Source organism: Clinocottus analis, unplaced genomic scaffold (assembly GCF_023055335.1).
Source record: "Clinocottus analis isolate CAN_PGR_092001 unplaced genomic scaffold, fCliAna1.0.p SCAF_17, whole genome shotgun sequence".
Lineage (NCBI taxonomy): Eukaryota > Metazoa > Chordata > Actinopteri > Perciformes > Cottidae > Clinocottus > Clinocottus analis.
Window position 1 is genome coordinate 10,004,553 of NW_027175898.1, and position 12,796 is coordinate 10,017,348.

The window sequence follows — 12,796 nt, forward strand, 5'->3', positions numbered from 1 at the left end:
AAGTGAGTGACGAGTTATATGGATTGCAATTAGGCCGGAGTTGCTTTGTTTTTTCACTCAGTAATCCCTCCCTTGTATTGAACCAATTGGGGTTTGTTACAAGGTCAAAGGGTTGCATTTCCATGTCACAGACACCCGTGACCTGCAGATTCATGTTGAGATCCAAAACAACAAGCTTATCTTGTGTTCAAAGAGTGCTGAAATCCCTGGGATGTCAGGAGGACATGATGCTGCTTTCTGATCCAACACCCCCATCTTCTGGTGTGAACTGGGATCTGGTCTTCAGCATACTGAAACCCTGATTGTTGTTTCTGGTTCCTCTTTTTGCTGGTTCTCTGTAAGTAAACGGTCAATGCATCCATATATTGTAACAAAATGTATCTGAAGCAGATAAAATATCATGAAAAAGTGTCTAACGCAGAATCACATAATACTTCCTTTGTAAAAGTTATGTAGATCAGTTAGTCGTTGATTCTACTACGTGAGTGTACATTCTTTTTTTTTTCAATTGTTTGATCGATCAAGGAGTTCGTGTTATATTGGATCCCCTGATTTGCACACTAGAGGCACGAATAACGTTAATGCCTTCCAGCATAATGCAAATGAGTACAACACCTGATTATATTCAACTTTGTCATTGCACAAGTGGAAGTACTGAGACAATAACATTTAGTTTAGAATCGAACAATAAATAAATGAATGGATTTTAAAAACAATTTTACAACGTAGTATTTATTGCAAATTGCCTTGTCGTTAATTTCCTAAAAGTCCACAAGCTTGAACCTATCGAGCCAGTAACACATTTCCACCACTAGATAGCGGTGCAACCTCATTATTCACAGTATGAAGGTTGGAACTAATCTATTTATGCAACTCTTCAACATATTGTGGAGTCTGATTGTTGTGTTGTCTCTTTTGGTAAATCAATAAATTACAAGAATATGTATGGTTGCTAATGATCCAGATGAGGCTGTGGTAATATGTAACAACATTTAATGCCTGAAATTCCAGTTAACTCCACAAGGTGTAGTAGTTTGATCAGCTTTTGAGAGCAGCCAAGTACAGTAACATGGATTTAGAGAGTAGTAATCTTTCTATCGGCCTAATTGATATGAATAACATAAGTGAAGTTGTCACATCATAAAGGCATATCAAAGGTAGTGCAAACATATTCCTATTGGAAGTGTTGAATAAATGCTCCTATACAGGTGATGCGCTTCAGCCTCCAAGGTCAAGGCAATACATTTATGCACATGTTGATCTGGTGTCATGAATGTTCAATGCTTTTAAGATTGAATGGTTGGTTTCTGATCACGTAACAGCCGCTCTTCTTACACAAGGAAATTCAACTGCTCTTCTTTTCTTTGGAAAATGAAATGCACTTTAAGGAAACTCCCTTCATTTGATTTCCAACCACTCCACCTCAAGATTCTTCTGAATGCATCCTGTTGTATCAGCGTTTCATTGTCAGCGAAAGACAAAAAGTCTCGCCAGTGTCACCTTCATTTCATGAATAACACGTCTAGTTTTCACACGCTTTCGTTATTTCATAAATGTATACCACAAAAGGCCAATGTGTTTCATATCTTTTTTTTTTATTTCATTACATAAGAACATACATACAAAGCAAACTTTATAATTAAGAGTTTATGAAACTCACAGCACATTGTCTGTAGAAATAACACAATCCCTACAAACATTTACAATTAACTCTAGTATAGAGTTCTGATTATACCTAAGAAAACCCAAACTCCCATTCAGAAAAAATACCAACATCCAAATTGACTCACACCTTACATACCCACAGCAGATATGTACACATTCGTAAAAAGTTGCAACAGTCTCCAGATCATTCGAAATCAGATTAGACGGGGGAAATTATACAGGGAAAATTATGTGAGATGATGTGAGACGTTGTAGAGAGGATTCTGGTTGGTTGTGGAGTTCAACCCACATAAAGTAGGCTTGGAATGCAACACAAAAAAAAAGGGAAATAAAAACAACAATGTACCAATGTTTCTACTTCTACCTATAGGGGATGCCAGGTTGTTGGAGGAGGGTATACAAAGCCGGTTGCTTTCAATTTCCAATCCTGGCTTCTGCTTTGGTGTGTTGATTTGTCTGTCCAGGGGCCAAAAAAAAAAAAAGAGTCTTGGTTTTCTTGCTCATGCACCACCGTTGATCCCCACTCATCGAGGAAACAGTCCATTTTTTCTGTCTTTTCTTCTTTAAACCCTCCTCCTCCTCCTTCTTCTTCTTCTCCTTTCCCAAATACCTATCCCACCCTTTCTGCCCCTCTTGTCCTCTTGCCCGGAGTGAAGTGGAGACATGTGTTTCCCTGCACCTGCATGGAGAGAAAGGAAGAAAAGTGAAGTCAGATCTCTCCCTCTCACCCGTTCTCCCTCCCTCCCTCCCTCCCTGCAGAGGGGAGCAGACAGACTGGCGCCTAGCATGGAACTTTCATTAACCCCAGGCAGATAGCAATGAATCCGCTACACATTCACTGGCCTGTCTAATTGGCGACCGCAGTTAATGTGGAGGGCACGGAGACCTTCGCCTCAACAAAGCAGACACTATTCTCGCTGCTATTAAAAGTTTTATTTTTAAGCTTTTTTTTTCTTCATTTTGTAAGTTAAAAACAACACACTGTTGTGATTCTAAGCGAGTGTTCCGAAGATATATGCCGTGTCTAAACACATGCGTCTTGTGATTATAGCCATTTCCAGGGAAGACATTACGATCCTATATCATAAAATCATAAGTACATACCGTGATCTGCTTTCATCCTTAATGGCACAACCGCCCTTCTTCTTTGGAGAAATTGCGAGCAAGGTCCGCAGTCTGGATGGAGAGCAAAACGAAGCAGAGTTAGACGCCGGCAATACTCTTAATGGTACTGCATATAAACAATAACTGTATGTGCGGGGGTGTAACATCTCTGCCACAACATCACATATCAGAGATCAGCATCTCCTCAACGTGATGCATGCAAGCGGGGACGCATGTTGTGTTGCAAGTGGAACACACTTTACACAATCCAGATCGACTTCAAGTAAAAAGGCAATGCATATATCTCTATAGTGCAAAGGTCTACACAAGACGTGCTGTACGTGGGTGCCAGTGCCTGGTGATGTTGAAGGACGAGCGTGAGTCCACGCTGCTGCCCGCATCTCCCCCTCACCTTTATTGACAAAACCATCTCCGGCGTGGCCGTGTCCTCCGCCTCCAGCGCGATCTGCAGGTCGAAGATGTAGTCGATAACGTGTTGCAGGATCTCCACCTGGCTGACCGACTTGTTCTGCGGGATGCTCGGCACCAGCTCCTTCAGCTTGGAGTAGCAGTCGTTCATGTCGCACAGGGCGCCCACCGGCTCCTCCAGACACGAGTGTTTATTCCGGCTGATGGCGAGACTCTGCTCCGAAATGCAGCACACGGCCTTGTAGCAGCTCCTCACCGAGCGGACGGGACTGATGGCTTTCATGGCAAAAATAGAAACAATCACAACAATACGACTCGGATTGAAGATCGAGTGAGAGTTTCTTTTCTTTTCTTTTCTTTTTTTTAGGGTTTCCTCCTCTTAAGGTCTTCTTTTATCGCTGTCCTGAATCGCTACAGTGCTCTGACAGCGACGTACGCGTAGGTCTTTATACGCTGCGCGCTTGCTGACGGCCCCTTTCTCGCACCGGGCTCTGATTGGCCCGTGACAAGAGCAAGCCGCTTTTCATTGGTCGATATCACCTTGTGGAAGCGTTGGAAAGAATGAGGAAATTAGGGCTGGGATGCCTGAAGGGGATTGTCAATCAATTAGTCGCCTCTTCCAGGTGCTGCTATTTGTTTGAAATAAACAGAAAGACGTTCTCAAAGTGGAGCACGTTGCACGTTTTGATGAATCTCCAGTAAAAAAAAAAAGGGAATACTTTTAGTTTACAAGGAGCTTATTGAACGATAGGAGAAATTGCAATGAAATATTGAGGTTTTAATTCTAGATTTTACCACAGTTTCTATCTCACTTGTACTTCAGCTACAATTCTAGAAAAGTAAAAGATACGTGTCATCATGTTCCAGGTTAGATACTCATGCATGACTTACTTTTATTGTTTGCTGTAAATCCTTCATGGAGTTTGGCAGCATGTCTGACTGAGTTGAGGAACACTTAATCAAACTTCTTCAAAACTTTATAGACAGGTATTATGATAGCCTATTGTACAATAGACATTCAATCAATGCATGTGCTTGTTTTAGGACTCACTGTGTGCATCCACAAATAAAACTGTTGAAAATAAGATATTTATATAATATAGGTAAAAGGTCAGTGGAAAGCTGGGTTATTTTCTACATTAGAACATTGCAATGAAAAAGTTATTCTGATGATCGGTCATTGGATGTGGATTTATTGACTGATTATTTATGTGTAGATAGTTTATAGTCCTTCTAACAGCGCCAATGTCTGTCTGATGAACAATAATTCAACTCGTGAAGAATATTAAAGTGTGCTTGATCCGTGCAGTCACTTATACTGCTAAACTCAAACCTTCTGTTGAGAGGAAACAGCTTTATGAAAATTATATTTTAACAACTAAAAATGTTGCTCCGCTTTAGTTTACATCAAAGCACGTCCCGTTCTGCTCCTATTTGGGTCTTATTTTCCCCTTTTCTCACAATCCTGTTTTGTAGAGGAATGCAGGCCTGAGCCAGCTGTGTGTCCTATCCCGGCCCAGCTGTGTTGATCTAACGCGCCAGTCCCAGACATGCTGGCGCCAGCCTCCCGACGTCATCCATTCACCCCAAAGCGCACTCCCCTCTTTGGCAGACGGCCCGCCCTCCCGAGTCCAGCACCAGAGGCGAGAGCAGCACAGGCGCTCAGAGATCCAATTGGATGACCGGGTCTGTCACTCACGGACACAGAGCTACGCCCCCACGCTTGCCTCCTCCCATCTGCAGTTGCACTCAGAGAAAGTTTGAGGAAAACCTTTAAAAATACACAATTGTGCAATGATGAATATGCCAACATGGCCCGGAGACGAATCTCGTGATGAAAAGTAACAGCAAAGCAGTCGACATGAGATCATAATTAAAGACAAGGCGAGTCTATGTCTAACTTTATGCCGTGAAGTAAGTTTGCCTATATGTACAGTAGTTAGATAAAGTGGTTGCTCAACGGTCCGTGGGTGCCAGGCTGTTGGCCTGTGTTCAACAGACATTTTACAACCACCGTCAACGTCTCACCAACTCTGAACTGAGCAACTATCAATTTTAGGTTAAACGGTAGGCTATTATAATGATGTCAAATTTGGTATTATGTAACCTCACATGCAAGAAAACGAGAGGATTGAATACAACAGACTATTTTAAGACGATGACTAATTACATTATGTGTTCTTATCTTCATTTTAGGCACATTTGTATGCAAATGGGCACGGCTGGAGATATCCTCCCCATTATGCAGAGGTTCAGCAGATGTTGAAGTCGCTGTCTTCATCCTGGCAATTCCTCCCCTCCCTCTCTTCCTCCCTCCCTCCCTCCCCTAATGTCCCCCACAACCATTGACCCTGTATGACGAGTCACTCACTTTAGAGCAAAGCACAATATTGAACCGTGAGACAGGACTTCGGTCCAGTGCTATTCTAAAGATATATTGTGTGAGCGGTGCAGTATCCAAACAAGATTTTGACCTTAAATATCTTTTTGAAATATGTCAAGGGGAAGTCAAATATTGCACTAAATTTCCCAGGTCTGCTGGGAAAATAATTGTTCGTATTTGCTGATCTAGCAAACTGGGCTGAATGGCACATTGGGTTTGGGATTAAAGACCTCCATGTGGAGTTGTTGATTTTGTTGATCCAAAAGAAAGCAGCGCCCCTGATTCTGGATTGATTTCTAGGAACTGTAGGAACTATTTCTACGGTATCAAAAATGCCAACAGAGTATTTTTCTCCCATGACAGCGCCTGTCTGCAGATTCCAGAGTTTTCAGTGCGTAAAATCAGTGTGTAAAACACACACACACACACACGTTCTCTCTCTCTGTCTCTCTCACACACACACGCAGTAGTGTGTCTGGGCAAGGATCAGGTGCTTGTCGGAAAGGCCCCGGACACAATCGGGTCTCTCTTTCAATGGATGGGAGAATTCCGAGCCTGGCGTCAGTGAGTCTGCCTCTCTCCCCGCCCTCCCTCTCCCTCTCCCTGCTCCTCCGTGCAGCTGGACGCAGACAATCAAGCCATCAACAATCGCCATGCATAATTAGCAGCGCCCCTTCTCTCTCTCCTCTTCTCTACTTCTCTCCCTCAATTACATTTTCAAGCCTGTGTATTTTATTGACGGGCAAAAAAAACTAAGGTCAAACATGTATTAAAATACTGTCACATAATTCTAAGCCGAAACATCTGTTTCACCTCTATGACTGAATGTGTTTCCACATGATCCGGATCTCACCCGTTCACTCATCTTTACCTCTCGAAGCACCTTCTTTCAATGTGATCAAAGTGCCTTTTTTTTCTACTGGGTAACAACAGAACAGAGTGTAGAGTAATGAGGGTCATCTTGTGAGATGAGACAGAAGGAGGGAGGGAAACCACCACACTGCCATGTGGAGAGGCAGTGTTGTATACAGAAGGGTATCTTTTTCATCCACAAGTGCAGGCCCATCTTGGCGGGGATAATTAAGTGGCAAGAAACACACTGAAACTTAATTCTTTGTATCCCTGATGTGTGTCGTGCAGGATTCCTCCTCCTCCTCTGCTCCCTGTTTTCACTCTGTCCTTCATCAAAGACGCTACAGTGCTCTCCATCGGCTTTGAACAGCCTACAGATCCAGAACCTTTGTCCCAGTGACCCAGGCGGCGACATGACATTTAATGCACATTGTTGATTTGTACTGGTCACTTGGTATTTATCTTTGAGTCTCTTGTTTAAGCTTTTGCATAATGATGTTGCCTCGTTTTTAGATGAGAGGACACCCGATGTATTAAGAAAGAAACTCACCCACGTACTTCATTCATGGATTTATTCACTCAGAACAATATGTGCCCATTGTGGCTGTTCAGAAGCAATGCAAACTCTATCCAACATGATTGAGCTTGCTATGTCTATGCCACTGTCGCTGTTTGGTTGACAGTATGGCATTACAACCCATTTGAACCGTTTGGGGATCTCAACATAATACTTTAAACATTCAAAACACACATGTGTTAGTTTTCTTTCCAGCTGTAGCACAATCCCTAAACATGTGGTCACTTGTAACACCTACGGGTCACTAGTCACAAGGAGGACTACAAAGCCGGTAATAACATTTGCATAATGATCTCTGTCACATCTGAAGGAATAACCCCGCTGATGTCACAATGTCATCAGGGTCATCTTGAATTGGCTTCAGGACAATACATTTGTGCCAAAAAGTCTGAATAACAATCTGAAGATAAAGGGTTTTGCATTTTTGCTCAACAAGGAACATTATAAATGAGATACTCCATAGTTGCATCATGGGAATTGTAGGATTGTTGGGTCTTGACCCATACCAAGTAGTACAAATCAGGATGTAGCTTCTCTCTCAAGGCAGCTTCATGGTAGTGGTCCACTAAATCACCAGGGTATTCATTTAGGATGCTTTTTAAAATATGAAGTGTGAACTGCACTGTCTGTCCCAACTGTATCTAAATACAAGTTGGATGTGAACAGAGAGGGTAACCGAGACTTCCGTATCACTTGAACATTTCAGGTAGAGTGAACAAAATCAATTTGTGTAAACACAGCCTACTGAAATAATGGCAGTAAATACAAATTGGCAACGTGGTGCTTGGAGGTACAACACCCCTTAAACCATAGTATTTCAGAAGTCAGTGGTATAGGGCAATAGTTTACCACCGGCGCTGGCTGCCCATTAGGGGAACTTTGCTGTTGTTATTACCACGTTGCCAGGTGGCCCTGTCTATGTCCTGGTGAGATTTTACAGACCTCCATTGATTCCTGCATGGCCACACAACTGAATTGCAGGTCACAGAAGGCCATAAAGGGCCAAAACAAGCTGACTGTAATGTTCAGCGTTGCAGGCAGAGGCTGCCAGCTGTTGGTCACACTATTGTTTTGTCGTTTTCTTCATCCCTGACTGGAACAGTCCGTTTATTCCGCAGCCCACCAATGAGGATAAACATCTGGCTTTGTGTAAGCATAGTAAAGGCCAGACTCGGTGATGGTGGTTGGTGGAGGCGATGGTGAACTGATTAGTCATAACACCTTACATCATTTATCTCAAACAACTTGGAAGACTCTTAAGAATTTTAAATTCTATATGATCACTATTGATTACGAAATACATTTATTCAGGAGAGACATCACTGCCGTCTTCAGCCTGTCTAACAGGCTGTGAGGCAGTCCGACTCAGAATGATTATTTACAGCCGACAGTGAACTTGCTGCTGTAGTCCTCCACTGGATGACCATTAATGGAAGCACTTCAGGCCCTAAAATTCTCTTTATGAAACCATTCCTCTGTTTTTAAACCAGTAAATAAACACAAAAATCAAGTTTTCTGCAAACAGCACAGTGTCATCCCCACATTTCCAGGAAAGAAAGATTTGATCCACATCCAGTCTTGAGCTTTCAGCATGGATCTACATCTTTAAGCGTTAACCCAAATCAAGACCATGCCACAATTTGCAGATGACTACCAGATGATAAGCATGATAATTAAATACTCTTGTGTAATTGCTGTTCTTACTGTTGTTCTGCGAGTGGGACATTTGTGGTGAATACACTTTAAACTCGCCTGAACTAGAATTTTGACCTTGTAATTACCGACTGTCTGGGTCAATTCTTTGTGAGACCCCACACAGAGCATGGCATGACACCAAAAGTGTTTAAGAGTGGGATCCAGATTCTTTATTAAACTTTCATACCTCCAAATTAAGTCTATTTTGGTTGCTGAACTGCTCTTGAATATAATGAAAGAAAAAGTAAGAACTCGGACTGCAGATTGATCAAGGGACCAAAGATCAAGTTGGTTAAGGAAACTCAAGTTGATGGAGGAGATACCTGCAAGTTGCAGTGGAAGGAGACAACTGAAACGAAACAAAAGCGATCCAAAAGTCTTTTTCACCAAGTAGCCAACAACAAATGTGTATTATGCTGCAGTGACAGGTTCAACTGGCCAGCCTGTGCTCATCTCTAATTTGCTCGCAGACCCCACACAACATGAGTTCATGCGGGTGTCTTTGCGTGGAGACGACGTGGGCCGTGGGAGCAAGATGGAGAGATGCAAACAGGAAATGTGTATGATCAGGAAGCCCAAAGAAGAGATCCAGCTGAGAGAGTTGAAGAACATTAGTGTGGAAAATGACTGCACGATAAACTCGAGGGCGAGTGACAGAAAAGAGAAAGAGACAGAGACATCTTTGTTCAAAGTCGTATATACTATATTCACCTTATGTACGACCCAAAATAGTTTGTGAAAAAGAAATGCCCGGATGGAAACAGATTAAACAAGAATACAAGACGTGAGTTTACTGGACGTACTCAAACACCTTCAGATGTGCTGTGGCTCATCACATCGTTCAATGGGGGACCGTGAGTCAGATGGCTTAAATATTTAGCACTGAACACGGAAGCTCACATACATATTGTACTCTAGAAAACACATTTACAAATAGTTATATCTATGTGATGCAGAGAAGACCTACCGCCTGAGTGTACTTAAATGGCTGCTGGTAATTGTTAATTTTGAAGGTAGTATGTACTACATACTGATTAGTATGCAGTATGTCAGCAGGCAATTTTGAACCCAATCAGAGAGGGATTGAGAGAAAGACGTGGAGGAGCCTCACAACCACTGCTGCTGCAGGGGTTCAGCTGGTCAGGGCTCGCAGAGACACACAGACAGAGGCCATTAGGTCCCTGGTGGGTATCTCTGCACCTGTGTGCGTGTGTGTGTGTGTGTGTGTGTGTGTGTCATGTGTTTCTAGGTCAAGTGGGTCCCTGACATCTAAGATGCGCTGCAGCAGTGACTTTCTCCTTCTGTCACTGGCTTTGTACTCTTTTAACACTTTGTCTTTTGTCCGTCTCCACCCTCTACACACAGACACACAGACACAGACACACACACACACACACACACACACACACACACACACACACACACACACACACACACACACACACACAGACATGTACAATTATACGTAAGCATGCATGAACACACATGCACATGCACACACTTGCCACTCCTCATCTCTCTTGTCTCCTCCTTGTGCTGCTAATGAATTGAAACAGTGGGGACGGAGACATGATACACAGAAGATTCCCACCACTCCCACACACACACACCCTTACCCTTTCCTAATCTGGGTCAGTGGTGCCCCTCTTGGTCACCCCTGTAGGAGCCCTCCAGACGGAGGGGGCAGAGTGGGAGCAGAGAGGTCTGGGCTCTCAGTGACCTGATTAAAAGCTCTTCCACAGACTACTGAGCTCCGTAACCAATCAAAAACAACACACTCCATGGGCCTTCCTACTGGACTGTCTCTCACTCTGTCTGGTTGTCATAAACTTGTCTGCTTATATGCTTTCTATTTAGAGTGATTTATATTCTCATATTGTACTTTTTTGTTCACCCCCCCCCCATGTCTTTCCAAACACTAACATAAACCCTTTTCCTCTGAAGTGGCTTATTAATCATGGCGGTGTGACGTTCACGGCAACATGTGATGGTCATAAGGCTTCAGGGAAAATGGACACTCTGCCAGCTTGTCAGCTACGCATTGCCATATTCAGCTGGGCTTTATGGAGCGAGTCCAAATTGGCTTTTGTGTGTGGGAAATCATTAAAAACACATCACGTTACTTACGTTGTAATGGCCTAGTGTGTTTGTCATTTGCTGTGGGAGTTTTTAAAACTTATTGCTGTTCTTGTTGGGTCCATGAACAGTTTCAGGCCATGACCCAGATCAATATGATGAGACTCATTGCACCTCAGTCACCGCTGTGGTTGTTGCTTATGAGAAGCTGGATCAACAAAAAAAACATTGCAAATCTCTGTATTGTTGCTGAGAATAAAAGCTGAAGTAACCGAATCATGAGTCATTCCTATATCTGTTTATCCATGTCTGGTCTGTGTGTATTGTTTTATGGACACTTCCTGCTAACATTCTCTGGCTACTCTGTAATTTACTGAAAATATACTGGCACCACTGTGTTAAGAGTCTGGTTAAAGTGGAGGGTCAAAGTCACTCATGATTTCTAAAAATGTCGCTTCCTCCAATTCCCTAGAATGGCCAAAAGAGGAATATGGCCAAACCTGGAAGCACTTAGGTTTAATGTTATTTGTATGGCAAGACAGAAAAAGACACAGAAATTCACACAAAACTAATGCATATGTGAAAAGATATGTTAAAAGGTTGGTTCACCTAAATGATGAAAAAAGAAAGAAAATAAATCCCATAAACAAAACTATCATTTGTTGCATTGGGTTGGATGCAGTAATCATAGAGAGAGTGTCCTGGTAGTTGAGTTGTTCCGACATTAGCACTGCGTTATGAATATGAATGTGGTCAGTAATACCAGGGCAAGAACGCACATGGTACAGTGGAGTAAAAACATTTTTAAAAACTGAAATTGACCCTGGTTCACTTTGTTGTTTCATGCACCGTCATCCATCAAAGCTTTAGTCAGTCAAAGACCAAGTCCACAATTCTGTTAGTATTATTAACCTAAACACTGGGCAGTCGTTTGGCTTCGGACAAGCTGTTAAACTTCTCGATGTATTACTCAATCTGCCAGTCCTGGATCCTATTTTGCTCTCTCACATATTTTTCATTTTTTAAACACCCGCTTAGACACAACGTTCCCAGTTTGAGGAAGGAACCTTTGTGATATGTCATCAACCTCTTTCTTTGTTTCCCGTTTCTGTTCGCATACTCTCACACGATCGTATTAAAGTCAAGAACACTGGAAACAAACTTAAATACAACATAACTTCAAATGTGTCTGTATGCCAGGAAACCTTTGGGGTTGTAAATGATTTATTTTAGTAATTTAGATGAATCGACCTTTTAAAAGCAGCCAGAGAAATAGTAAAGGATAGAGATAGCGACCACTGGGACGGGCTGATGACCTCAACACAGTGAGCTCAGATAAAGACGTGCACTTCAAACACCATTGATAAGCTTCACAGTGAAGGACGCAGAGCAGCTCCTTTGGCCAAAACAAGAGATAGGCCTGACAAAGCCCGGTTCATGCGAGGTGAGGATTAGTGTTGAACTGATAGAAATCACTGCGTCTCTGCATTGTATTCACAAGAGGCAAAAGGGAAAATATCTTTTTCCTTGGGAGTTTTATGTTGAGTGTCTGCAGAGGATAAGAGGATTCAGTCAAATGGTCCATCCCTTTATCTAATCAGTGTTAACACAGTCAACAGTGGCATTTTGTAACTGAATAGGCCTCAGCCTAACTTGACAGACAAGCTATGACAATGTTAGTGGTCAATCAAATGTGTGTGTGTTCATTCACATCACAGCAGCCCTATAATGACTGTTTAACAACCCGAGTAGTGCTCACCTGTGTCAACGCGTAGAGTGACTGAGTTAATTATTGTCCTCCAGTCGTCTGTGAGGCCTCGGAGAGACAGAGAGATTACAGAGGACAAACTGGAGATCGGATAAACAGAGAAGCTACTTTTCTTCTCAGCTGCAACGCCGATCGATCTCGAGATTTTTGAGTTAAACTCTGCTGTTTGAGCATCACAGATAAGCAAAAGCGTCAGCGCTTACGGTCGCTTCAGATTATGTTCACAAATGACTTTTGTGTTGGAGCC

The 12,796-nt window shown here is 42.6% G+C and overlaps 1 protein-coding gene across 1 annotated transcript; it reads right to left on the minus strand.

Annotated features, from left to right (window-relative positions):
• Window positions 1-1,611: 1,611 nt before the first annotated feature.
• id3 (inhibitor of DNA binding 3) lies at window positions 1,612-3,606 on the minus strand. The gene is made up of 3 exons (XM_068580318.1): window positions 3,182-3,606; window positions 2,770-2,841; window positions 1,612-2,344 (listed from the first exon to the last, which is right to left on the minus strand). Exons 1-2 carry the CDS (start codon window positions 3,479-3,481, stop codon window positions 2,788-2,790), a joined length of 354 nt encoding a protein of 117 aa, XP_068436419.1. The 5' UTR covers window positions 3,482-3,606; the 3' UTR covers window positions 1,612-2,344; window positions 2,770-2,787.
• Window positions 3,607-12,796: the final 9,190 nt, after the last annotated feature.